Raw genomic sequence first — 27,643 nt, 5'->3', positions numbered from 1 at the left:
TTCAGCCAGTTGAGGATCAAGACCTCCAGGCTACAGAGAAGCTTCTTCCCACACGCCATCACACTCATGAACAGCTGAACATTACAACACTACTTTCTGAATACAGTCTACTACATACATACATCCGATCCAGATGTTCTCTCACTCTCCTTTCTCTGTACTGCACTTTATTTATCTGATAGTGTCTCAGAACAATCTGTACTACCGTCTCAACCAGTGACTTCTCTGTTCTCCATATTTATATCTATTTAATCCAGTGTGTGTGTGTCTGTGCGTGTATGTCACTGTGTGTGTGTGTGTGTGTAGGATGGGTGTGTTTGTTACTTCTGTAATGTCAGTAATCGTGCATTGTGAGCTACTGTAACCAAAAACAATTTCCTTGTATGTGTAAGCATACTTGGCCAATAAAGTCCTATTCTGATTCTGATATATGAATATATTTTTTTATTATTATTTACCACCTAAGCCAGTTTCTTTATGATGTTTTTTTTTAAAGAGTAACAAAAAACAAATGTGTGTGAAGTGATAAATCTTTTACTTTATTTAACACTAATAGCTTTGTCCTCCTCCTCAGCAGCATGTCTGCTGTAGACGGAGTTGCTGAAGGAGTCGATAGAGGGCAGTAACGGTCGAGTGTGTCTCTCCGGCGGAGGGAGGGAGGGAGTGAGGGAGAGGGGTTATAGTGGGGGGTGGGGGGTCTAGCTGAAGCCGACGTGTGCTTACCGGAGCGCCACTGTAACGCTGCGGGTTCGCTACGACAACTATGGTGCTGTTAGAGAACGACGCGGTAAGACTCCTCTCAGTAAAGCCGCTAGAGCTGTTTCCAGGCGTGTCTTAATGTGAGGTAGCTAGTGGCTGCTCCGATGGAGGAACTGTATTTATATGAAATCAGTGCAGTCTTCACGCAAAGCTAGGCTAGGCTAGGCTAGGCTAGGCTAGGCTAGCTAGCCAGATGCTAGCAGCTAGCCACGGTACGGTACGCTAACCCACCGGGCTGCTTCACACTAGCTAACGAAACGAAAGTTATGAGACATTACGGGTCTAAAACATTTAGCTGGCTTTTTTTTTCATTCATTCATTTGGACACAATTTAGATAAAGCTTATATCGCAAATGTAGCGAGTGGGTGATGTTAAGTAAGCTAAGCTAAGCTAAGCTAATCTCATTCAGCTTCGTTAGTCTGGGTTAAAACCTAGTGCTAGCTACAGATTATAACGGCACAGGAAGACCGAACAGGCCTTTAACTGCTAGATAGTCTTTCTTCAGGGCGAGTTCTTTGTATTTTGGGTGGTGTAGTGTGTGTGTGCACAGATCTCTTCACCTGACCACTAGGGTTCACCATCTGTTAGCTAGTGCCAGCGACGTGCTGGTGAAGCTGGTCATCAACATCTGTACTCGCCAAAAACGGTCAGGGCATTAAAGCTAGTCGTGGATTGTGGTTTCTGTTCAGTTCAAAAGCCAAGACCAGGCTTGACCCTGTGCTGGAAACCAGTCCTAAAAGCATCAGAAATGCTGGGCTGTCTTAGATGTTTAACAAACAGCTGCTGGTTGTAATGTTTGTATTCTCTCTTGCTCTCTCTTGCAGTTTCTGACGGAGCTCACTCGTCTGTTCCAGAAATGCAGGACCAGTGGGAGTGTGGTCATCACCTTGAAGAAATGTAGGTGTTTTTTGCACAGCCCTAGACTTCAGGGATCCTTTCCGCATGAAATTGTGATTTACTAAATATGCACGTGTTTATTTTTGCAGATGACGGGAGGACAAAGCCAGTACCGAGGAAAGGTCATCCGGAGACTTTTGAACCTGTCGATAACAAGTGTCTCATCAGAGCGTCAGAGGGCAAGAAGAAAATTAGCACAGTGGTGAGTGAGCTCAGTTTGAGCTGAAGCTCAAAACAAGGGTAAAATAATGAGGGGCATAAAGTGTTTAAGAGGATTGTTCAGTTGGGATCGGTGGGGTACTGTACATTTTATTATGCACAGAATAAAGTCAGTGTTTGACGTAGGGCTGCACAGTAGCACAGTCCTTCCAGCATAATCATCACCATGTGAGTTTGTGTTATGGTCATATCACAGACTGTGCAAGAGTGCACAGAGTCATGCAAGACAAACTTTACTACTTGATCTGGCTACCAGAGGCTAATTATCTGCCCAAACCCATTTATTTCGCTCTGTGCTATGTTATTGACTTTTGGTTCAGATTCCAGTATGTTTGTACTGCAGTATGTATTACAGAATACAAAATATTGCAAGGTCAGTTTTCCAGCTTCATGCAGGTGTAATATGAAGTGTTTCTCCCTCTTCCTCCCTGTCTCTGCAGGTCGGCACCAAAGAAGTAATAAAGTTCCAGATGGTAAGTGTTTCTGCATCATTCTGTGCATGAACTCACACTGATGTGTAAATTACAGCTTTGCTGCACCTCACTGTATAGTGCTCACTTATCGAATCACTGTTAGAGTAGCTGGGCATGTGATAGCTGTGTTGGCCTGTAATGCAGGGTCGTTTCAGGTGGTCAGTTACTGATATAGTGTTACTAAAACACAAGTCTGATTTTAAAATATGAAAGTTAGGACGCATTCACACTTTGTAGCGAACATATGGGGTTGTTTGCTTGTAGATTTGTAGATGCAGAAGTCCAAAAGGTTTGTAGATCCCTGCTCTTAAATAATTTCTACGGAAATAAAGGGCATTGGAAAGGAGTTTCTCTTGCCCCCTTCATTTGTTTGGATCATAAGGTTTGGATCACAAATGCCTCTCCACCTCTTCCCAAGGTATTTGATGGAGCCAGATGCTGGTTTTATACCTCTCTAGCTGATGCTTGGCATTGGGCACGCTGACATTATACTCATTGTGCTGCTGCTGCTCCACAGTGTCTCATTCCATTGGCAGATCTTTTCTATGAATATTATACTAGCTTTGTGTGCAGTTGATCAGCTCTAGTGTTGGGGTGCTGATCTATGCTGAATGATTTAAGATATAAGGAGTCTGTTAAGAGATGTTCTGTCTGTTCTTGTCAGGCATATTCCAACTTGTTGAGAGCACACATGGACGGCCTGAAGAAGAAGGACAAAAAGAGTAAAAGCAAGAAGACTAAAGCTACGCAGTGATGGGCAGAGTGAAGAAAGCGAGAGAGGGGAGCTGTAATTCCGCCTGTCCCAGGGCCACGTTACCTGTGCCACCCTCCACCAGACCCAAACCTTTATTGTCCAAGCTTGCCAACTGAGACCACCTCTCTCCTCCCAACAACGGTGGCACGTCGTCATGAACATGCTTTTCATCCTGCCAGTGATGCAGTGCAGAGAGGGAAGGAGGTCTACTGCTCTGGATTCTCCTTTTGAACAGAGAAATGTTCGTCTGCGTGTGAATGGACTCTGTATAAGAAGGTTGTGTATGGTGTCTTTCCCCATTTGAAACCGTTTAGTTGGTCCAGACTTTTGTCAACAGCCTGGTCTGAGTCATTAATTTCTAGCTTTATCAGATGCTTTCAAACCGTATTCTAATTTGAAGTTTTAATTTTAGATGTTCAGTGGAAAGTTTTTTCCATCAATCTTTATTTTCAGAATTTTGATATGTTCAGTCTTCATTTTTGCAGTTTTGTTTTTGAAGCTCAAGAGAGGATTGATTTTGTATATTTGAAAGACACTTGTTTATTACCAGGTTAATACAGAATTGAAACTTTTGAGCATCAACACCTGTGCCTTGAATGTACCAATTTTATTTAACCCCCTCCTCCCCCTTCACAAATGTAGGCATCAGTTTTTGTTAATGCTAGTAAATAATTATTGCGTTTGACATCATTCATCTGTCTGAACGGTACGGACAGACATTAACTTATTTTCAGTCCCAAATGAAAATTATGCTCAGTCTAGTAGTTCACTGAGGCTTTTTTGTTTTTGTTTTTGTTTTTGTTTAGATTAATATAACAAGGTCTAAACTGCTAGGGCAATTTAGGAGCTACCCTGTTAATCTTTCTGTTGATGTTTAAAAAGAGTCACTGAACAGACTGATGACTTGATGTTTGAAGAAACATTATACATTGGGGGGAAAAAGAAAAACACATGAAATAAAAAATAATGATAAATACACTATGTACACAACTTTGTCACAAAGAGCACAAGCCTGTGGCACTGAAGACCACACTAAGTCTACAGTGCCGTGTTCCTCTTGTCTGGCCGCTCTTTGGTGGACACCAGCATGTTCCGCTTGGCCCGCTCCTCCTCCAGGTAGCCCTGCCGCATCAGCCGGGTGATGTACTGGAACAGCATCTGGTGTAGCAGTAGATAATGTCAATATGGCCACAGTATTCAGGAATGATGGTTTACTGTGTCTAGACGTGCTGATGTTATTCATTACAGTGTGTGCAGAATTATTAGGCAAGTTGTATTTGAGAGGATTCTCTTTATTACTGAACAACAACTATGTTCTCAATCAACCCAAAAGACTCATATCAAAGCTTGGAGTGTTTTTTTTTTTTTTTTTTGGCTATCTTAGGAGGATATCTGTTTGTGCAGGTAACTATTACTGTGCAGAATTATTAGGCAACCCATCTCACTTGTTAATTTTCACCAGGTAAACCAATATAACATTTAGAAAAACATTTCTGACATTCAAAACAAAACCAAAAACAAATCAGTGACCAATATAGCCACCTGTCTTTACCATGACACTCAAAAGCAAAAGCCCTCCATCCATAGATTGTCAGTTGCTTGATCTGTTTACGATCAACATTGCGTGCAGCAGACACCACAGCCTCCCAGACACTGTTCAGAGAGGTGTACTGTTTTCCCTCCCTGTAGATCTCACATTTCATGAGGGACCACAGGTTCTCTATGGGGTTCAGATCAGGTGAACAAGGGGGCCATGTCATCATTTTTTCTTCTTTTAGACCCTTACTGGCCAGCCACGCTGTGGAGTATTTGGATGCATGTGATGGAGCATTGTCCTGCATGAAAATCATGTTTTTCTTGAACGATACGGACTTCTTTCTGTACCACTGCTTGAAGAAGGTGTCTTCCAGAAACTGGCAGTAGGTCTGGGAGTTGAGCTTCACTCCATCCTTAACCCGAAAAGGTCCCACAAGTTTATTTTTGATGATACCAGCCTATACCAGTACCCCACCTTCATCTTGCTGGCGTCTGAGTCGGAGTGGAGCTCTCTGGCCTTTACTGATCCAGCCTCGGGCCCATCCATCTGGCCCATCAAGAGTCACTCTCATTTCATCAGTCCATAAAACCTAGAAAAATCAGTCTTAAGATATTTCTTGGCCCAGTCTTGACGTTTTATCTTATGTTTCTTGTTCAAAGGTGGTCGTTTTTCAGCCTTTCTTACCTTGGCCATGTCCCTGAGTATCGCACACCTTGTGCTTTTTGATACTCCAGTAACGTTGCAGCAGAAATATGGCAAAACTGGTGGCAAATGGCATCTTGGCAGCTTCACACTTGATTTTCCTCAATTCATGGGCAGTTATTTTGCGCCTTTTTTTCCCCCAACATGTTTCTTGCGACCCTGTTGGCTATTTGCCATGAAATGCTTGATTGTTCGTGATCACGCTGCAAAAGTTTGGCAATTTCAAGACTGCTGCATCCCTCTGCAAGACATCTCACAATTTTTGACTTTTCAGAGTTCGTCAAATCTCTCTTCTGACCCATTTTGCCAAAGGGAAAGGAAGTTGCCTAATAATTAAGCACACCTTATATAGGGTGTTGATGTCATTAGACCACACCCCTTCTCATTACAGAGATGCACATCACCTGATTTACTTGATTGGTAGTTGGCTTTCAAGCCTATAGAGCTTGGAGTAGGACAACATGTATAAAAAGGATGATGTGATCAAAATACTCATTTGCCTAATAATTCTGCACACAGTGTACTGAGGTACTCAGTGATTATACTGCCGTGTGTTGTAATGGACACATTACAGTGCTAATTGATTTTACAAGCTCCCACTATTCTACAAAAAGACATCTAAAACATTTAGAAACACAGAGACAATACAGTTAAAATGGCATGTATATTACATAGTTATCATATAATGGAGCACTTTTCTGTAAATGATACTGTAATTCTGTAAATCAGGACCCAATTTACTGGTCCATGTGGTATAAACCATATATGCCACTACAAGCATTTCCTATAATGCCCAAGTATCTTTCCAAAAGCTTGAGCAGCTAACGCTCAGTCAGATACATAAAATAATATTAAAATATTAAGTAAATATTTAAAATAAAGTCAGCCACAACAGACAAGGTAATGACAGCTGTATGTTTTGTTTATACTCGCATGACCTACCAACAATACATATTAGACCACTAAAGCAAAGACATTAGCTAATTAAACCAGCATAATATAGCTACATTAGCAGAGGCTTCATTTATGCTGGCTGGTAAAAGAGGCATTGGTAAGACAGAATTGATAAGGCAAAATGAGCGCTGTGATCTAGCCAATATAACATTTATGTATTGTACAACAAAGCCTTTGTGACGAACAGGAAATGATGATGGAAAGACGAAATCACTATTTTACATGTAGTTTTATGCTGCATATTATTAATTGTAATATTATTTACATAAATAATGATAATTAACTAGTAACTAGGAATTTTATTTGGAAAGCAGAGGTATAACTGTGCCCCAGTATAATTAGTAAGTAGAAACACCTCTGAGTGGGGAAACTGAGGGCCAGAATCCAGCCCAACGGGCTGATTTCCCTGTTCTGACACCCACAAAACCTCCACCCAGCCCTGCCTAAATAAAAGTGTAGTTAGGATATTTGGCTCCAGCATTTCAGAACTGTATTAAAGGCTAAAATGAAGTATGATAAAAAGATCACAAAAAAGAAACTCCCAAATTGCTGTGGACACCTGCTCCTTCACTGCTCCTTCACTGCTCCTTTACTGCTCCTTCACTGCTCCTTCTGAAATCAAGGGTATTAAAAAGTGTATCCTGCTTTTGTTGGAGTAGCTGTCTCCACTATCTAGGGAAGCCTTTCTACTAGATTTAGGAGCATTTCTGTAAGGATTTGATTGTATTTAGTGCTGAGAACAATAAAGAGGTCAGGATGTTGGATGATCACCCCACCCCACCCCACCTCATCCCCAACTCATCCCCAACTAATCCCAAAAATTGTATGGAGCACCATCATTCCAGAGAACATAGTTCCACTGCTCCACATCTAAATGCTGGGGGACTTTACACCCTGCTTAGTCTACGCCTGGCATTAGGCATAGTGTTAGTACCTATATGTGTATCTACTCCAGAGAGTCCTACTCTATTGTCAGTACTTCACTACAGGAACTAGACAAGCTGTGCGTGTACATTTGCACATCTGTCTCTGCAATGGGTTCAACTTCAGGTAGCTGAATGCGTTCATTAGATGGGGGGTCCACAAACATTATAGGACATATAGTGTATCTTTGTCACTGAGAAACAGTGTAAACCTCCTTTATGTTCTTACCTTCCAGGCCTTCTCCAGTTCAGGAGTCCATTTGTCTTTCAGAATCGGTCGAACTGCACAAATGAACTCTGCTCCTACATACTGGGAAGAGACAACATCCTTTACTCTGGCACGTTTTCTTATCATTGAGATATTTACCTTCACATACCTGCACTGTAAGTCTTATTATTACCATTATTCGAGGACGAGCTTGTTCTACTTAAGGTTCTAGCATGACACCTCCTGGCTGCAGGCGATACTGCAGCCTCCTCATCCTTGCCTTCATTACTGAGGACCTTGAGGCAGTTTAGATAAGCCTGCATGCTCCTCATTCCTCCCATTATACAATAAACATGACTACAAAAGCTAGAGGGCGCAGGAGAGTCCACACTGATGGGTTAATGGAGCTAAATGGATAAACCGCTAATTAACAAAGTGTCTAGTCAGGAAATTTCATTTAATTTGGGGGAAGATTAAGGCTGTGTTACATTTAAAAAATGGTGAAAATTTACCAGTGTATTTCCGCTGTCCTAAAACTGATTTAACGAAGTAGGATGATAACATTGCAGCTACTGAGAGCTGATTTGCCATTTTAGTGCCTGTGGAGACTACAGAACTGCAGTGGTCTTCAAGTACAAATTCTTGTTGCTTACTCCGTAATACTTTGGTGGGGCGTTGTAGCGGTAATGGCTTTTCCCAAGTTCCACAGCCAGCATGTCCAGACGCTCCAACTGGTCCAGTCTAGCCACACTCTTCTCAATGAAGGACATAACTCTACAAGGAAAGCACAATAACCATATTCAGATTTGGATAGTGTCACAGTTTACAGGAACAGCAGGCATCAAAACTAATGTATTTATCTTATTCCGATAACCAAAAACACTTGCCCTCAATGTCTATTTAGACCCACCCTAGACTACTGATGGACTGAAATGCCCGAGTGACGACAGAGTGCACTAATGAACTGTTACTGAGTAATGATCAGATCTCTACTTTCACTCTAATTTCATCTTCTAAATGTTAACTACTCGTGTGGGTGGGTGGGTGGGGTGGGAGCTGTGTTCAGGAAGTATTTATACAATGGCATCAACTTACATCATTTGATTCATTTGGCTGATTACTGGCTAAACTTCCTAAAGCTAATTTTCAGCTAATGTTTGTGTTTCCGTCAATATGGCCATAAAACATCAGTAGAGAGCTGTAGAGAATACAGGAAAAAAAGAAAAGAGGGAGCTGTAAGTGAACCTGGTATCAGCGCCTCTGTATCGCGTCTTCCCCCAGGGCAATTCCGAGCCACCACCCACAGGCCCAAATAAGGACTTCTGCCTCGTTTTCGTTTGTGTGTTTGGTTCACTTCTATCGGTTCATGATTCAGTTTGTTTGGTTCATCTTTGTTGTGTTTCACCTGGGACTGGGGGTACTTAAGGAGCCTCAACTCTATGGTTCAACGGCGAGAATTGTATGGTTTGGAACCTTGAGGTCACGTGAGAGGTTTCCCGTGCGACTAGAGGTGTGTTACGGTCGGTATCCATGTTCAGGAGCAGGTCACCCTGCTAAGCATGTTTTCAGCGAGGCTCGCTCGCTCACTGTCAGGATTCACTGGCTACCCACGTCCCAGCAAGGAGGAGTGCCCGCTCAGCTCCCAACTCCTCCCAGTCCCAGGTTTGTTATGTTCGCCCTTTGTGTTGTCATGTTTCGGTTTTGTTCACGTAGAATAAAACCCCCTTCAATTGGCTTCCATCTCTGCGAGTGTTCATCCCTTTGTGTCTGACCTAGCACGTCAAGACACCTGGCATATAAATAATGGATATTTTGGTCTCTGACCATCTAAAACTAAATGATTGCTAATATTTTAGCAGTTATTGATAATGTATTTCAAATGTTAAGATGGTAAAAAGAGCCCCCAATTGAAGAATCACCCATATATCGCTGTGGTCCAGTAAAAACCAGGTATCTCCATTTGTGTCCATGTTTAGTTTTCTCTATGGTTTGAACCCTGTAGCTGCTCTGTACACTGCATCAATAATTCAGCATAAATGGACCAATGGAAATGCTCTAAATGACTTAGTATAGACTCTTATTTTACATTGACTTCCTTTCAAAGTTAAGAACAGTTTTCCCTTCTCCTGTAAAGTCACCATTTTGGAGATGCATGCTTTTCATCGGACAGCGATGACATACAGTGGTGCTTTCAGAGAATATACAGTGATCTAACCAATCACAGAATAGATCAGTGTTTCCACTTCATTTGCTTCCAAATGCAATTCAGAATATCAGATGAGCCTGACCTCGCCTCATTCCCGTCACACAGTAAACAGGGGTGATTGGCATAGCTCACTCTCAGCCGTGTTTGCGCATGTGCTCATGTCTCAGAGTGTTCTGAAGAGCCACTTGGCCTTTGGAGTCGCAGGCAGAGTGACAGTGCTGCGCTGTGGGCAGGCGGCAGCAGCAGCAGCGACACAGCCTGAGCTCGGCTGTTATCGGCCTTTCACAGGGACAGGCACAAAGTGGCCAACACAGCGATCCATGAGAGATACATGAGCTCAAAGCCGTGTTTAGCTCATTACACAAGCTCTCATTTGCATCAGTGGCTGACTTGGCAGCTAGGAACCACTGGGTTACTGCAATTCGTCACAAAAACTACGCTCTCACAGAATTTACTTATAATAAACAGCCGATACCTCAATTTTGGAACAAACCGCTGTTCTCTGCAATGCTGGGCTCCACATGTGAAGTGCTTGCAGGGAAATGGAAGCTTGCTGCTTATTTGCCACTCACAGATCATTTAAACTGACACACACCACATTGAGCGCAAGACTGACAGCATTGCAATAAAGGTCTAATGACAGGCTGTTGCTACCTACTATTGAGAACCATTTGCTTTCCCCTGTGGCCCTCTGTGAAGTATCTTGGCACACTGGTGTGCACATGTAGGCCATTAGAAGTCATTTCAGTGACAGTAATCTCCAGCACAATTATCGGGTTGGTATTATTTCCGAACAAGGGAGAAACTGCATTTCATTTAAGGAATTGATTAGCATTTGATCATATTAGAAGCTATTAGGCCTGGTATACTGGGCTTAGTCCATGCAGCTGTGCTTCAGATCTACACATTGCAGATCTCACAATATAACATATATACACACACACCCCTGTTCACCCTCTTCTTCAATAGGCAGGACTCCACAGGACGGACAACCACAGAGCAGGTATTACTTGGGTGGTGGGTCATTCACAGCACTGCATTAACACTAACATGGTGGTGGTGTGTTAGTAGTGTGTGTTGTCCTGGTTTGAGTGGATCAGATACAGCAGTGCTGCTGGAGTGTTTAAACACTGTGTACCCTCACTGTCCCCTATATTAGCCACCCCTACCCCTATCCTTCATCAGTGCTCCAGCCCATAGGACGTTTAAACACTCCAGCAGCACTGCTGTGTCTGATCCACTCATACCAGCACAACACACACTACTAACACACCACCACCATGTCAGTGTCACTGCAGTGCTATGAATGACCCACCACCCAAGAAATACCTGCTCTGTGGTGGTACTGTGGGGTCCTGATATATTAAAGAACAGGGTGAAGGGAGGCTAACAAAGTATGCAGAGAAACTAGAGATGGACTACAGTCTGGACTTATTGAACTGCAACATACTGCTGCCAAGTGGAGCTGTTAATGGTCCTCAGGGGGCTGTTCAGAGATGTTCTGCTGATGGCTGTCATCAAGACCCTTTTGTTGTGTTGGGCAGAACTGAAAATGAACAAGTGGACTTGGGCTACAAGAGTATGTGAACCTGTTCTATGCGCCTGATTCTCTGACGTAAGGAGACTGATTGTTCCTGGAGAAGAAGGCGGTGACATGAGATAAGAACCTGCTGGTGCTCATCGCCAAGCTTTCAGGGTAATCAAAGGTGAACAAAAAGATGGTAACTAGACACTGCTGACGTAGCCATACAGATAGAAGCTACCCAGTGTTTTCTATGTAGTCATTAGTATTACATCTTGAGACCAATCATAGAAGTATGGATATCTGTGATACCACTATACCAAGCCTGTGTTAGTTTAGGGAAGGGGACAACCCAGAGGGCTCTCATCTCCCCACTTTTCTGGCCATGTAACATGGACATGTGTACTTATATTTATATAACAAAACAGTCCACCCACAAACTGCTGTGGTTAATGGCTGACAGTGTCTATGTGGCCCTTGACGGATGAAGTGCTCCCCTTAATGTAATCATTCTGCGAAAATATAAATAAATAAATAAATAAATAAACACAGTTTGTCATACAGTATTCACATAAGCAGGTCTTTTTGAGGTTACTAAACTAAACAGCTCGATGCAGCTTTGCTCCCATTATTGGTAAGGGATAGGCTTTCATCACTTGTTAACTACATTAGCCTCGAAGCTCCAGTACAAAACCACTAAAGAAGCAGATCTGACTTGGCTCATCAATTCCATTTGGATTAAGAGGACAATTATATAGATTTTTTCCCCTGAAGGTACCACATTAAGGTCAACATGAACTGGATCCATTTTCCTTCTGTACCATGACATACAGTATTTCCAAGTGAAGCACAGCATCACTGTGGGTGTCTGAGCTAGAGGAGCATATTGTTTTCAGAATAGGTGCAAGTGGTGGGAGGGAGAGCTGATGTTATTATGATATTTTTGGGTTAATATTGTTTTTACCTGCTAGCTGCATGGTGACATGGGAATATGGAGATGGAGCTGCTATGATGAATTGTGCCTAATATGACCAGCATGAACTAACACTAACATCAGAAAGGTCAGTTCTGGTTCAGGGTCAGGATCAGGGTCTATGCTGTTCCTTGATGAACATTTGGAGGTGCTTCAATTTGAAACTGTGGAGGAACTTCGTGGAACCTTCAAAAAAAGATTCTTGGAAGAAAAAGGTTCCTTGAGAGTCCCTCAAAGCACCTTCTCCATAGTTTTAAACTAAAGAACCCCCAAATGTTCCTCAAGGATTTTTCCCTTTCCACATCTTTCTTAACTCATGAAATGCTTAATAATGACCTGATTACACTGCCTAACAAAGGTTTAAATGGCACCAAGCTTAAAAGCTGTAAACCGAACACTCTATCTTTGCAATAACTTTATGCCTTACACTAAAATCTATTCATATCTTTCTATTTTTCGTAGCAAAAACTGCAAAGCACATGCAACGACTGATAAAGCACTACCCAAAGAACAATACCATACTCCACACAATGCATCTTCTTGTCAGCACTCACACCTCAGCTGTTTAAAGCACCTTTGAGGCACAAAAAAGCACCTTTATCAATAGCTTGGAAAAGAAAACTGTTAAATGAGTGATATACACCAGATGTATTATTCAAAGTCATAAAAGCAGCAGTTTTCTGTAATGAAAAAGAAGGCAAGGTGTCCCCAAACTTTTGTCAGGAAAGCTGGTATGTTAGAGAGAGAATCAATATTGTGCCACTGAAGCAGGTTTCAGTAACACTGCTGTAAGATTCCACTCTTGTGGATGAACTGGGAGCTGGAGAGGGGAGGGCAAAGGGCAGAGGGCAGAGGATCCCTCAGTAAGGCAGCACTGACCGCAGACCGTGGGCGCGCAGCTCCTTGCTGGTCCGTAACCTCTCCAGGTCCTCCACAGCGCGGAACAGGAAGAAGACGTCTTTGCACTCTGGATGTGTCTCGAACAACCTGTTGCCAAGACAACACACACGTTTTCTTTTGTTTGGCTTCCAGGAAGAAAATTCTGAAATTATATATGAAGCATGTGGCAGCACTGAACCTTTGTGATCCCCACACTCATGCCATATCTGGCCATGTAGCTGGGCTAGGTGTGCTAGCATTCTTTGAATGCATGAAAGCTCTTACATTCACTCTGTGAATCCAAAATATCACCAAATACAAATACACACACACACACACACACACACACACACACACACACACATATATATAAACATATTTTTTTCTTCGAACCTTATACCCATTATTGTTAGGATTAGTGTGTCTGTGTATACATTATTTTTTAAATTAAAAATACAATTTTAATTATGAACTATCTGTGTCTTACCACCCCGTCACACTAAGTTCTTTTGTCTGTAAATAATGTATTGTTGCTTTAAATGACATTAAACATGTTACTCAGGGTCTGTCCAGTTCAACCTAATCACCCATCACACAGAACAGCTAGCAAGAACTGTTTTGTATGTCATCTTCATGTTATCATTGCAAAGAAAATTCTATTTCAAATGGATTGGCATGTGTGCCAGGTCAAGGAACGAATGACATTTACCACCCTGATTGTGAATATGGCTCCCATGTCTAAATAAAAGGATGATATTAATAATAATATATTTTATATGGGAAATTATGTGAAATTGGATCAGGGAACTGGCACCTGTATTGTTTAATAACTGAGAGCTACCTTTCTGTGGTTCCCAACTACCCAATCAAAATCTAACACACCCCATAAAGCCAATCAATAACTACTGAAGGCTGTAATTAGTAGGATCTGATGGCGTGGATTAGGACTGCATCCAAAGACTGCAAGAAGGTACTACAGCTCTAAAGGAGCAGGGCTGGAGACCACTATGTAATACAGTGTATTGTAAAATAGTAGGACTGCTCATGTAACTACTTAGCATTCACTTATCGCTAATTATTAGGTTTGTTTATATATTTATATATATATATATTTATTTATTTAATCACTCATTCATCACTTTTATTTGGATTTGCAGACCTATCTGTGACCAGTGCCTCATTTACATCGGAACCCTGCGGCATCAACATCAGCCATAATTAATGGTAGCTTACACAAGAAGGTCCCTCAATAATTATGACTTCAAATGAGACATAGGCTCCAAGGTCCAAAACCTTATTGTGCTCTGCGTTTGACTCCTGAGACACTGAGCTTAGAATAAAGAGGTAATTAAAAAGTTGGTATGGTGCAGCAAGGCTTTCAGAACATTCGATTCTCCAGCAACTTTATGAGGGAATTGTCTATGAGGGAACATGTCTGTAGAAACGCTTTGAGTACAGGACACGCTGTCTAGTCCAGATCCATTCTAATAGTGGTCAGCCAGCCTGAATGAAACTATTCTAGTTCCAACTGTGAAATATCTATAAAAACACACACATCAAACTGTGGTTAAGGACTGTGGACACACGTTGTTGCACAGGGAAGAGGTTCAGAGAGCTCTATTCCTTCACATTTTCAAGCAGGAGGGAGCTACACAAGCTAACTCATGGGTAAAACAGAACACGACTTCTTATGTAGTTAGGCAGTACATTACGCCTCTGGGAAACTTCTTGTGTTCCCATAGCAACATCATCTGCTAACGTTCATAGCAATCATACAGATTGTTATTGAGGATTCATCTTGGAGACCATTTTATACCATAAACATCTTGACCGCCAGTCATGTCTAAGTCACAGAATTGGTGTCTGTGACATAGAGCATCATTGTGAAGCATAGTAATACAGTCATGGTCAATATTGGCACTCCTGCACTTATTTCAGACAATTCATCACTTCCCCCAGAACTTTGTTACAGTTACAAGGTACAAGGTTTGGTATTCACGTTTTTTTTTCTTTGCTGGCACTGGAACAGCACAAAAAAGCAGAGGTAAAATGTTATAATTATTGTGTTAATGTTATAATTCCACGAAAGGACTGGAGAAAATTATTGGCACATTTTCCACATTGTAACAATTAAATAATTAGATTTCAATCATGTGATGCTTCAAGCAGGTGCCGGCAGTATAGAAATAATAATACATGTTTTAGTGCTCATTGTGTTAACTGTGTGTGTTAAAAATGTAGCCAATGACACTGTAACTAACCCCCCACAATGTGGATGGAAGAAAAAACAGGACAAAAGATTGTTGTGCTATATAATCAAGTATATATCAAATCCTATATAATCTCTTAATGACACTGAAACATTAAGAACTCTGGAGATGGACCTATATCCATGCAATTGCCCATACTATATGTACTAAAGACTATATATATATATATATATATATATAGTGTGTGTGTGCTAGATACGGATCTTAACTTTAAATGGAAGTCAATGTAAAATACTAAAAATGGACATAAATTGGAGATACATGGTTTTTATTTGACAACTAAACTGAACTGAAGAGAGATGAAAGGTGATATGTTTTAAATTATGGCATGATTAAGGCAAATTCATCTAAAATGCCATATTAGAGCTAACTGGGCTGTTTACTTACCACATGTCTAAATATATTCTGTAAATGCACCTATTATCTTTTATTTGGTACACAGGAGTGCTTGAGCTCTACAAGGTAGTAGCTGATGTTTGGTAATCCAGTCAAGGTGAACATAAAAATTACAGGTATTTTGAACTATTCTATTAGCATTTTAATAAAATCCAAAAACACAGGAATGGGCTGCGGCACTATGAAAACAGGCAGTTGTTGGGGTAGCAAAGAGACGAAAAATAAACAAAAAATACTCTAGAGTACATCCAGAAAGAGGTCTTTCAAAGCTAAAGAAAGACAAGGCTGGGCGAGAATTCTTGGGATTTCTACAATATTTATGGCACATTTTGAAATCTGGAAAAAAAATAGCCATGCTAACACACAGAGGAACATGGACTTGCTGGGAATATATGCCATCTGATCTTAAAATATCTGATATTATGAAAACTTTTACAAAACCCTGTCAGTCTCCTTTTGTTGGTCTGTGTTGCTAGCAAATCTTGCTCTGGTATCACTTCAGTGCTGCAGCTAATGCAAAACAGATGTTGCTAGAAAGATCTTTTCACAAATTGAAAGTTACTGAAATGGGCATTAGTGGATAATGTAACAGACAGGAGCCAGGTAATTTGCTTCTTGCAGGTAGATAACCTGATTAAATAACCACACCGCACATAACTGTCTCAACGAAAGAGAACAACATGAATTACATGGTAATACTGGGCTTTCTGTGATTTCTTAGTATTTCTTAGTAACTAGTATTTTTCTGGGGGTTGAATAAGTGTAGAAAATACAGCTTTAATAAAGAAAACATGAAGCTGGTGTACATGTTTATTTATTCATTTTTTGGGGTGGGTGGTGATTATGTTTAGCATCATGCTCTGGGCTGTCAGGGGAACTGGTACATTGTACAAAGTGGATAGAACAATGAAAAAGGACTACTTCAGATTCAGATTTTTCTGCATAATCTAAAGCCATCAGCTAGAGGGTAAACACAAGGACACAATTGGTTGTTCCAACAGGACAGTAAAAGTGTGTTTGGGGTCACCAACCCCTACATTACTGTGGAATAGATAAAGCAGGCTGATTGTGGACTGTTAAAAGTCTGGTATGTGCCAGGAAGCCAAATAATGAAGTTAAACTCTAACAGTTCTGCAGAAAACAGTAGTTAAATAAGTCTGATCAGGGTTCAACTTGCTATGGGACATTTAACCAAATATTACATGTGCTGTATGTATATTTTTGACCCTGATTTGTTGATTAAAGAGCCCCTCCCCAGATTATTTTATTATTGCTATTATTATTAAAGCCATATGTTCAACTCTTCTGCCACAGAATGCACTCAAAGTAGAAACGCGCCCAATATTGCCATGCCATATATTTATCTCTTTTGATTTGCCCCAGGCCAAAATCATAACAGCGGGTTGTGCAAACTAAGCAGAAAAGCATAGAACAGCAACGAAAAAGCATGGATGTCTCTTGCCATCCTTCCCAGCTCATCTTCTCCTTCTCTCTCTCTCTCTCCACTTGCTTGCTTCCCTGTGGAGCCTTAATGACCTTCCTTGGTCTTTCAGACAGGTGTGTGTCAGCTACAGTGGGCCAGTGTCAGATGAAACCTGGAATAGACTTTCCTCAGAGAGAAAGAGAGAGAGAGAGAGAGAGAGAGAGAGAGAGAGAGGCAGCCCGCTGACATCTCGCAAGTACTCGTCTAATTGCCATGGTTAGAATCAACTGGATGGTTTTAATGAGAGTTTTCTGTGCATTTCAATTGCAATGATGTGCTCCAGATTCTTCCAGAGGTAAAGATTATTCATGTCTGTGTCAGAGTGTCATCGTATGAGACTATCAGTGTCCTGCAGTAAATTTCATAATACAATTACCATGTCATTCAGTAGCTGCAATAGATCAACCTGACCTTTCCGGGCCTTATTGTCCCACAATGACAGAGCAATAAGAACATGACCAAACATATGTTGTATTTGGACGTGTTTCCCTATATAAAACAGCCCGGTTTCATTCTACATCATTTTAGTTTGTGTTTTAACTAACTCACTAGTATTCGCTCAGTTTATGATACCTTTTCTGTGAGGAAAACATTTGGACACCACCACATGTACCACTACTTAAAATGCCCAACATTAGAATCAGCTGCTTATGATTAGAACATCTATCGAGGAGATTTTGGAGAAGCCGGTCTTATTTTAACCTCAGACATTTAGTTTGGTTTGCTCTTGATTGGTGAGGTGAATGCTATTACCATAGCCAGAGCTTTCAGGTGACTTTAGAAAGAAGGTTGTAGATGCAGATGAGTCTGGGAAGGGATTTAAAAAGATCTCAGAACACTTAGAAATCAGCATTTACACCGTATGCTAATTAATTTACAAGTGCAACAACTGCCAACATTGCCAGGTCAAGCAGGCCACAAAATGTGCAAAGAACTCTCTAACAATCCTAAAATCAAAATACTGACAAAATACAGAATATACTTTCAGAAAGACACCACACACATTTCATGGGAGGTGTGCAAGGAGGAAACCCTTGCTGTCAAAAAAAAAAAAAAAAAAACATCAGGGCAAGACTAAAGATTTCCAGAGAACACCTAAATCAAGAACAGGACATCTGGGACAATGAGCTTTGGACAAATGAATCCAAAGTTGGACACAGTAACAGAAAACATGCTTGGCATAAACCAGACACAGCATTTGAGCACAAGAATCCAAATCAGCTGTGAAGCATGGAGGTGGAAATGTCATGGTTTGGGGCTGATTTTCTGCTGTAGGGTCTGGAGAGCTCTCCAACATAGAATCCAGTAGGAATTCTTTATTGTATCAGGGGCGCTTGAGGAAGATGTGAGACCATCTGTCTAAACACTAGAGCTGAAACGTCACACAGCTGAAAGAATTCTGCATGGAGGAGTGGGAAACACTTTCTCCCAGTTGATGTCATAGACTGGTAGATCATTGTAGGAAACGTCTAACTGAATTGATCAGCCATAGGAGGGGAAATATTTCATAATATTGTTCAAAACAAGACCAAATGTTTAAATATATTAGAAAGAACAAAGGTTTACATTGAGTTTCCTAAATTATGACACTAATGTCATAATGTATCCTGATTACCTCTTGATTATGGCCACATTTTAACACATTATATTTCATATTCAAACAATTATGAATGAAAATATGAATACTATTTGTGGTATGTGCAGACATCTGGACAACCTTCCAGTCTCAAAAATGTTTTCATTATGCCTTAATTAATTTTTTAGGGCTGATTAGGCAGGTCAAGGATTGTCATTAGTAATTCCTAAACCTTGTGTTGACACTTAATAACAATGGGCTTCCTAGTCAACTGTCTGTAGATTTAAAAATGGGCAGGAAAAGGCTACGACAAGATATCAAAGCAGCTTAGAGACTCAAACGTCTTCAAAAAGATCTAGTTAGAACGATGGAGGTTAGATCTGGAAGATCAAGAACAAGTTAACCTGGTCCTCAGTAGAGCCCCTTTTGAGCCTTATAATTACACTTGTTTAAATTTCGTTTTTGGTGTTGGAGACGGTGGTGGTGTTAATAAAGGTGCCTTCGGGGTTGGCATTGAGCTCCTCTGTGTCTGTCTCTGTGCTTTGCTGACCGGGTCTCAGTGGCCACAGGTCACACAGAGAAGACAGTTTCACTGTTCCACAGCTCAATGCTGGGGGGCTTTAAACCCCTCTAACCCACACCTGGCGTTAGGCATGAGAGAGTCCTATTCTATTATCAATACTTGGCTGTACATCTCTACAAGGACTAGACAAGCTATGTGTGTGCATTTGCACATCTGTGTCAGTACTGGGTGCAACCGAAAGTAGCTGAATAAACATTTGGACATACATTGTTTCAAGACTGCCCACCTCTAAGTGATGGCCACCAAGGAATGAAATACTAAAATATCTTTCAATTGAACTCTTTCTAAGGACAGTGTTCATCAAAGTGTGTTCATCTATCATTTTATGATTGAGCTGCATGCATCTTGAAACTGTGTTCCTGTAAGAGCCATTCAGATATCTTCTATTAGAGCCTGCATATTTACAGCACAGATACATCATTTCATATCTGTCCTTATTGATTCATCAGAGCAGGACAAGCTTTTCACAAAAAAGCTCCCAAGCATGAATATGTTAACACATCTCTCCATTTGCACCCTCTAATCACATCTCTCCATTAAAGTGTCACCCTGCTGAACACACAAAGCTCACTCTTTTAAGCTTCATGATAAAAATCTGCTATTTTTCAAATGACCCGGTCATATCAGCACACCAGTTCTCTTAAATGAATATGGAAAAGTACATAATACAGATTTTTGCCAGGCTCTCAACAGAAGTTTGTCTATTCATGTGTTCAGTAATGAGTGGGATTAGCTAAAACAGGCTATAATAGGAAACGTCATAGCAAAATCTGCTATTCCGCTCCTATATGATATGATAAACAACGTAGCATTTAATAAACCATATCCTATATGTCAGGAGTCGAGCCAAAGGTCTTATTGGGGGGGGGGGGGTATGACTATATGACAATATGTATTTCTGGGCTTCATTACAAAAACATACAAATGTCCAAATGTTTGAGGACACCCCTTCTAATGAATGCAATCAAGTTATACCCATTGCTGACAGATGTGTAATTGCACACCCACACACAGCTTGCCTAGTCCCTGTAGAGAAGTACTACCAATGGAATAGGACTCTCTGGAGCAGATAAACATGAATCTATTGGCAACATGCTGCCTAATGCCAGGCGTGGGCTAGAGGGGTATAAAGCCCCCCAGCATTGAGCTGTGGAGCAGTGGAACTGTGTTCTCCTGAATGATGGTTGGTGCCACGTCCAGTACTTTTGGGATGAGTTGAGGATGAGGTGGGTGGTTATCATACCACATCCTAAACTCACTAGCAAAAGTTACTTACTGTCACATCAAAAATGAAAATATAGTACTAACTTTTAGCATTTTAAAAATTTTACGTTTAATATTACCTGGGATTCTCTTCAGCCTACCTAACCAGCTCTCACAAGTACATTAAGGCACATTAATTAAGTTTTGAGGCATCACCACTGGAAGGTTGTCCAAATTTATGCACAAATGTAAAAAAAAATTGTTAATTTTTTTGACATTATTTAAATTTTTTTTTAAATAATAATTTAAAATTTAAAAAATGATTTACTTTTCTCCCAGTAATGATCATTTCCAGCCTGTAGATGGTATAATGGGTGACACTAGCAGTAGGAAACTGCCTGTGATTATTCCAGCTTTATCTCATTATTCCACAGACCCTCCAGCCACTCGTTGGGACACAATGCCATTTTCTCACAGTGTTAGACGTAGCCAGATTCCATTGTTATAGCCTTCTCTCCAATCTGGTTGGGTGACAACTGCAGATGTTCTTCACCCCCCCGCCTTCCACAGTGTGTGTGTGAAGCCTCCCGTCTCGCATCTTTTTTTAATCTCTCCATCACTGAGCAGCTCACTGCACTCAGAGGAGAACAGCAACTGCTTGAGATGGGCTAATACACACCCAGTGTCATGCAGGGCAAGGAAAGGAACCCTGCCCCCTTTTTTACACCCATCACACACACATGCTGAGTGTATTCACGCAGTATCCCAGCACCTCACAACCCTGAGTGGTCAAGTTTACCCCTAAATAACCTTGTGTTACCAAAGCAACATTGCAGCAGAGCAGAAAAACCTGCACTCTCACCATTTTAATTAGAATCAATGTAGCTTTTTTCTCTCTAGTATTGTAGTCATTCTGACATAATTCTCATACATCTGAGTAACCAGCAGTAAACATATGTAAGATCCTAATCACGTGAACAAAAAACAAAACAAAAAAAGACATCCATCTTGTGTGAGCAATCATCTTTAATTGCTGATGCTGGGCAGAGTTAACCATCACAATCACAGTAATTAGCAAATACACTACCGCTCAAAAGTTTCAGAATAACTCGTTAAATGACTAAACTGGGTTGTATGAAATTAGAATATTGCTGCTGTCCAAAAAGAGCATCTCCATTTCTCCTGATTTGTTTTTTTGGAGGAGAAGGAATAATCACTGTAGTGATTATTCCTACAGTGGCTCAGTGATGCTCTGGGGATGCTTTGCTTTTTTCTGGCACTGGAAGCCTGCAGTGTTTGGAGGGCAAGATAGTGTCAATCAAGTATCAGGACTCATTAAATGACTGATACTTGATTGATGTCACCTTGCCCTCCAAACACTGCAGGCTTCCAGTGCCAGAAGAAAGCAAAGTATCCCCAGAGCATTACTGAGCCACTACTGCCATGCTTCACTGTAGGCAGGGTGTTCTTTGAAAAATTCTATGAGAAATCATCATGCCTACGTGAGTAAGCTGAAGCTTGGGTGTCATTGGGCCGTGCAACAGGACAATGATCCCAAGCATTGCCCACGAGGAATGGGCTAAGATTCCTCAGGAATGCTGCAAATAGCTGGTGTCTGGCTGGGCATCACATTTGCAGCAGGTCATAACAGAAGAAGGAAGCTCTACTAAGTACTAAAGACGCTTGTCATGAACGGGTTGAATAATTCTGAGACTGCAGTGGTTCATTAACGTGTCATTATGTGTTGAATTTAGAGAAAATACTTGTCCTATTAGTTGTGTTGAGCTATTTAAATTGTTATTTAAATTCTATATGGTACTGGAAAAGGATATGCATGACAATATTTTACACCCCATTTTGGTGCAATATAGCACTATATTTGTGTCTATAAAAGAACCCTTTATAATAGTTGGTCCTTATTTTTGAAGAACAATTTAACCAGACAAAGAACTAGGCCTGTTCAATATATCGTTTCAGCATTGCCATCGCAATGTGCACATGCGCAATAGAGACATTGCAGGATGTTAAGGCAAATTTAAGTCGTCAGATTTATTTGTATAGTGCTTTTTACAACTGTTGTTGTCACAAAGCAGCTTTACATAATTAGTAATTAATAAAAGACAGAGACAAAGATGAAAGAAGAAATAACGTATGACATGAAATTAAATCATATTTATCATGATAAAACAAAGAAATTTCACACTGTTCTAATTGTACATGGCATATCAACCGGACACAGATTATACCGGTCCCATATCATTTATTTTACTCCAAGCATTGATTCACAGAATACATTATTAATATCACAACATATCATGTTGGATTATTGACTTTTGGCAAAATCTTGTGAATATTGTGCAGCCCTACAAAGAACCCTTTCAGCATTCAAAGAGTTCGGTGTGTTGTAATGGTTCTATACACAGACCCATTGTCTTTAATTTAGTGAAGCCCCTTTTTAGGGGTGCACCTTGTTTCATTTCATTAACTGTTTTTTTTTCATGTTCATCTACTAAAATTGCAAGTTTGTGAACGCTGTCCTGACAGAAACAAATCTGGATTTCCAGAATGAAAACTTACTCTGGACTTTTTTAACGGTTCTTTCTTAATCTGTCAGCAAATTACATACATTGCTTTTGCTACAATCATTATATTATTATTTAATAATGTAATCAATTGGTACAAACAAACAAAATAAAAATAAGTACACGTGTGACACTGATGTATCTTTTTATATTTCTTTATGTATTTAGTTATTTATATTGTACTTGTTATACCGTATATTGTATATTGTTGCCGTTCCTATGTGTCTACTGCTGTTCTGTGTTTTCGTCTTCATTAAACTCCTGGCTGTGATGAGTCGAATGACAATAAAGCTCGATTAGAAATCTGGGGAAAATAAGGCTGGACTGTTTTGTAAAGCAACAACCCTGGATCTATAAAATAAAATATAAAATATAAAATATCCATTGTTTGTATCCATTGTTTACAAAAAAAAGCCCAAATTGAATCACTTTTTTGAATCTTTGAAAGGTGAATATTCATGCTGTTGATGGCTGTGGAGCTCTTTCAATGAATTTAAAAGGGGGCTCTGTGCCCTTGGCCTGCTCCCTTTAACACAGAGAAACCTGTTTTGTTCTGAATCCATGGCTTTAGTGCGTTCTCTGCATTGTCAACACAGAGAGGCTGTTAAGGTACAAAGTAACTAACCACACAAGAACTACAGTGAATTTAAAGTGAATCTATCCAGGCCGCCACTGTGCACCCAATCAGTGTGAGCTGGACTCGTACAGTTCTCCAGGTTACAGAATATGTATGAGCTTGATGGCTGTGGGTTTGTTGTAGTGTGGTAGAAGCGAGGTGCCCTCAGCATTGTGAGGACTCTAGCGCTTCCAGACCAACACGCTAAGGTCAGTGTTTCCAGCTGTCTGGATCTCCTCCAGGGACACATTTACACTGCTAGGGCTAAAATCTGCCTGTCTGGTGATTACACACACTCACTTGCACACACAGACAGTCACAGACCTGGGCCTGACTACATTACCACTCTGCTTGCAGCATGCCGCAATTATTCTGCGTCTTTCTCGCTGCTGTGGACGGCAAGACTGGTTGTAAAGGAGGTAAAACAGAAATAGAACCATGATGAAGAGCAAAGCTATGGAACGTGAAGACCGATCAGAAGTTTAGCATTTATTTCCTGATGTTTACGTTTAGACCAGCTACTTTTCTAACGAAACATGTGACTGGCAGGGGTTTCCTGTTGCTCAGATATGCCCTGTAAGACAGGCTGTCTGAAGCAGGGGTGGTGAACCCATTCGAGGTAACAAGCTACACTTCAAGCAGTGGAAAGCCTCAGTTCAGTTCTTTTAAAAAGAGGCATAAAAATTCTTGTTTTGCTAACGGAGAATTACATCATTTTGGCTAAAGTGTACAAGTGGAACAGAGCCTTCTCTGCCTTGTGGGAATTGATTACTCTCGTTTTCAGATCTTTAGATAGCTGCTTGGAGGAGCCCATGTTTGTTGAGTGTCAGTACAAGGTTTGAGGTCAGAGATTTTATAAAGCTGGAAATTTTGATTCAGCTGACAGAGAAATGTATCCAGTATAAACAGGAAGAACATTATCATGCAGCAAGACAACAACCCAAAACAGGGGAAAAACAGTGGAAGGTTTTAGACCCAGTAAATCACCAAACCTTTACCTGATTCTCAGGTTCTTGGCAGTCTTATAGGGCTTTGCTTTGCCTCTCTTACCAGCATATGAGCAGTTCTCTCTGAGAGTTTTCTTGGTCTTGGTCTTATGTATTCTTGACCTCCACAGTTCCCCATAACAGCCAGTTCTTTTACACTGTAGGAAACACATGATAAATGCACGTGCCTATTGTCGTATAGACGTTCTCTGCCTTGTGGTAAATGATTACTTTCATTTTTAGATCTTTAGACAGCTGCTTAGAAGAGCCAATACTTGTTGAGTGTTAGTACAAGGTTTAAAGAGATTTTATAAAGCTTGTCATTTTGATTCAGCTGACATTTTTTTTATTACAAGTGATGCCTCAGGCCTGATTTGATACCATAGGTCTGGGTGTCTATAATGAAAAACAGAGTTTTTTACTCTCACACCTTCTTTCTGGAACCAAAAGTGGTTCTTCTATGGCATCACTTAAAGAATCGTTTATAGCACCTTGATTTTTAAGAGCGTATACAAACCATGACAACGAGATATGTAAGGTTTAAGGGCTGTAGATCAACTCTATGTCAAAACCCAGGTCAGTCAACAGAAAGCCATCTCAGGCCACACACACAGACACACAAAACCAAGGATTTAACAGGAAAGTACAGGTTCTGCTCTGCTGAGTTATCATATGAAAGATATTCAGAGCCGTGTGGAACATAACATTTAGTCACTGAGCAGCAGATCAGTTGATGTTGTAACCCTTTAAAGCCAAATGTATGATGACATATTTTCTGAGAACTCTTCAACATCAGTGTCATAATTTAATAATTATTATATAATATATAACTAGTAACAATAATCTATAATAAATCAAATAAATAATAATTCATTATGTATTCTAAAATAAAATCAGATACATGTTTTTTTAATTTTATGGTTGATTATCCATGCACTGCATGCATCATAAAAATACCTACAGATTTCTATGTTTAAAATGACAAACAGCTAAAAAACAGTAAGCAACAAATTCTGGATCAAATATCATACAAAATAAAAGTCACCAAGTATATATATATATATATATATATATATATATATATATATATATATATAAAATTTACATGTTTTATATTATTTTTTCTAAACAATTTTTTATTATTTTTTAAATGTATGTAATCCTTTGAATTTTTTATGTATTTGTATTATACTTTGTATTCAGTACAGGAGAGGATCTAAACAGTAGTTTTTAAGAATCTGTCGCTCCTGATGTTTTTAGTCTGTGATCACATGTATCATGATAAATATTATGTGTCATGTAAATGTCTTTAAATCTAGTATTATCTCCTGATCTAGTATTTTTATACCATATCACCCAGCCCTACTTTAAAATTTCCACTGTATGAAAGGTGCTATTCAAATAAACTTGCCTTCCCTAAAAACATATTTTAATAACTGGTCAGCTGGTCAAATAAACCCATATTTCGTATCGTAAATACTCGACATTAACGGAGCACCCCTCTAATTTCACACAGTGCTGCTGCTGTCCAGTGCGGGCTTAATGTAGCTGATAACGGATTTAGCTCCTATGAAGGGAAATTAGACACAGCATCAGTGGCTATTATTAAGGTGTTCATCCTGAAGAAAGCTACGGTCTCAGGTGTAGCTCCAGATTACAGCAGTTCTCACCACTTCACACTGGAGATGCTCACCTGACAAACATGATGATTCCAACTTTGGCGATATCCTCCTGGATAACTTTCCACGACTCCTTGATCATGCTGATCTGCTCCTCAGTGAGGGGCTCTTCTTCCCCCCGGGTTTCTGTCACCTGTCTGGGTGCCAAACCCAAACCCGATATAGCGCAGCCCATTCTGAACGCGGTTAGGGGAGGAGGACGGTCACACGGCGGCTCGCCTCGTCCAGCCGAGGCTCTGCTTTAGTGAGGCGGACTGGAGCACTCGCACTCCATGCCCGGTCAGCGCAGCAGTCTCACTCACACACACACACACACACACACACACACACACACACACACTTCAGAACGTGCAACACGCAGCACGAGGTGTGGGAGGAGTTTTCCTGTTTTGCGTGAGGTAAATAAAAAGTAGGTACTCTGACCAGCCCACCGCACACACAGCCCACCTGACACTTATTACACATTACCACCCACATTGAAGTTCATTTATGAATTATATATGTATTAATGCCTAGAAAATACCTTTTTATACACGTAAAATTCACACTAGACTACTTATAATATCTTTTTAGCAACAGGGCGACAGAGCCGTGTGCTGCGGTAGGTTTGGATGGATGGGGCGGATTGATACCAAAATGTATCGCTGCAGAGTTGAGAATCAATCTTTACGTTCACATTGAATTATTGAAGAATTAACTGTGAAAAACGTGTTTTTTTAATTAAAATTAATTCAATTGATTTGGTATTATTTGATTCACTAAACGGAATGTGTTTTGTTTGGTATGTAATGATGGCAGGAAGTAATTGTATTTGGAACTACTTTTTCTCCCCATTTACTCCATATACACAAAGGGCAGTCACACAAATGCACTGCTGATGGCAGGGGAGAGGTGTCCATAAATATTATTTTAAAATAAATGATTAAAAAAAAAGATATACTTTCTAATTTATTGTAAGACAATAGGATACTAATGACCTTGTAAGGATTCAGTCACATTCAGTGAAAAAAAAAAAAACATACATAAGACAAGCCAAGATGGGCTATTCATAAAGGCTGTGTCTGAAACGTAGTAAATGCTGCCTACTCAGGTAGTATTTAAAGGCAGGAAAATGAGTCATGTCCAAATCAAATGTTAATCTAAAATGCTGCCTGCTAAGGTAGCTTCATCTTGGTCATTTATGGCAGGTGTAGATGTATCTACCCTTCAGTGCCTTAAGCATCCCATGGTTCTCTGGGGTAGCGCCGGCTCGTCTTGAGAGA

At 40.4% G+C, this 27,643-nt stretch overlaps 2 protein-coding genes across 2 annotated transcripts; one reads left to right on the top strand and one right to left on the bottom strand.

The window, feature by feature from the left end:
- The first annotated feature begins 697 nt into the window (after positions 1-697).
- Positions 698-4,077, top strand: srp14 (signal recognition particle 14). Its single transcript, XM_072690499.1, has 5 exons — positions 698-787; positions 1,585-1,657; positions 1,747-1,859; positions 2,317-2,349; positions 3,014-4,077. Exons 1-5 carry the CDS (start codon positions 764-766, stop codon positions 3,101-3,103), a joined length of 333 nt encoding a protein of 110 aa, XP_072546600.1. The 5' UTR covers positions 698-763; the 3' UTR covers positions 3,104-4,077.
- xgb (x globin) lies at positions 3,643-26,654 on the bottom strand. The gene is made up of 5 exons (XM_072690498.1): positions 26,396-26,654; positions 13,008-13,115; positions 8,081-8,201; positions 7,449-7,529; positions 3,643-4,261 (listed from the first exon to the last, which is right to left on the bottom strand). The coding sequence occupies exons 1-5, from the start codon at positions 26,554-26,556 to the stop codon at positions 4,142-4,144; spliced, it is 591 nt and encodes a 196-aa protein (XP_072546599.1). The 5' UTR covers positions 26,557-26,654; the 3' UTR covers positions 3,643-4,141.
- Between the last annotated feature and the right edge of the window lie 989 nt (positions 26,655-27,643).

This window comes from Salminus brasiliensis, chromosome 10, assembly GCF_030463535.1.
Source record: "Salminus brasiliensis chromosome 10, fSalBra1.hap2, whole genome shotgun sequence".
In the NCBI taxonomy this organism is placed as follows: domain Eukaryota; kingdom Metazoa; phylum Chordata; class Actinopteri; order Characiformes; family Bryconidae; genus Salminus; species Salminus brasiliensis.
The sequence above is the reverse complement of the archived record's forward strand: the minus strand, read 5'-3'. Positions and strand labels throughout refer to the sequence as shown.

Bases quoted from the DNA above. Each gene is read 5' to 3' on its own strand.
- srp14 (XM_072690499.1), top strand. From the start codon at position 764: ATGGTGCTGTTAGAGAACGACGCG. The intron at 788-1,584 runs GTAAGACTCCTC...TCTCTCTTGCAG, and splicing joins TGCTGTTAGAGAACGACGCG to TTTCTGACGGAGCTCACTCG. The intron at 1,658-1,746 runs GTAGGTGTTTTT...TTATTTTTGCAG, and splicing joins GGTCATCACCTTGAAGAAAT to ATGACGGGAGGACAAAGCCA.
- xgb (XM_072690498.1), bottom strand. From the start codon at position 26,556: ATGGGCTGCGCTATATCGGGTTTGGGTTTGGCACCCAGACAGGTGACA. The intron at 13,116-26,395 runs GTGAGCATCTCC...TCTTGGCAACAG, and splicing joins GGAATCATCATGTTTGTCAG to GTTGTTCGAGACACATCCAG. The intron at 7,530-8,080 runs GTAAGCAACAAG...GTCTCTTCCCAG, and splicing joins CCCCACCAAAGTATTACGGA to TATGTAGGAGCAGAGTTCAT.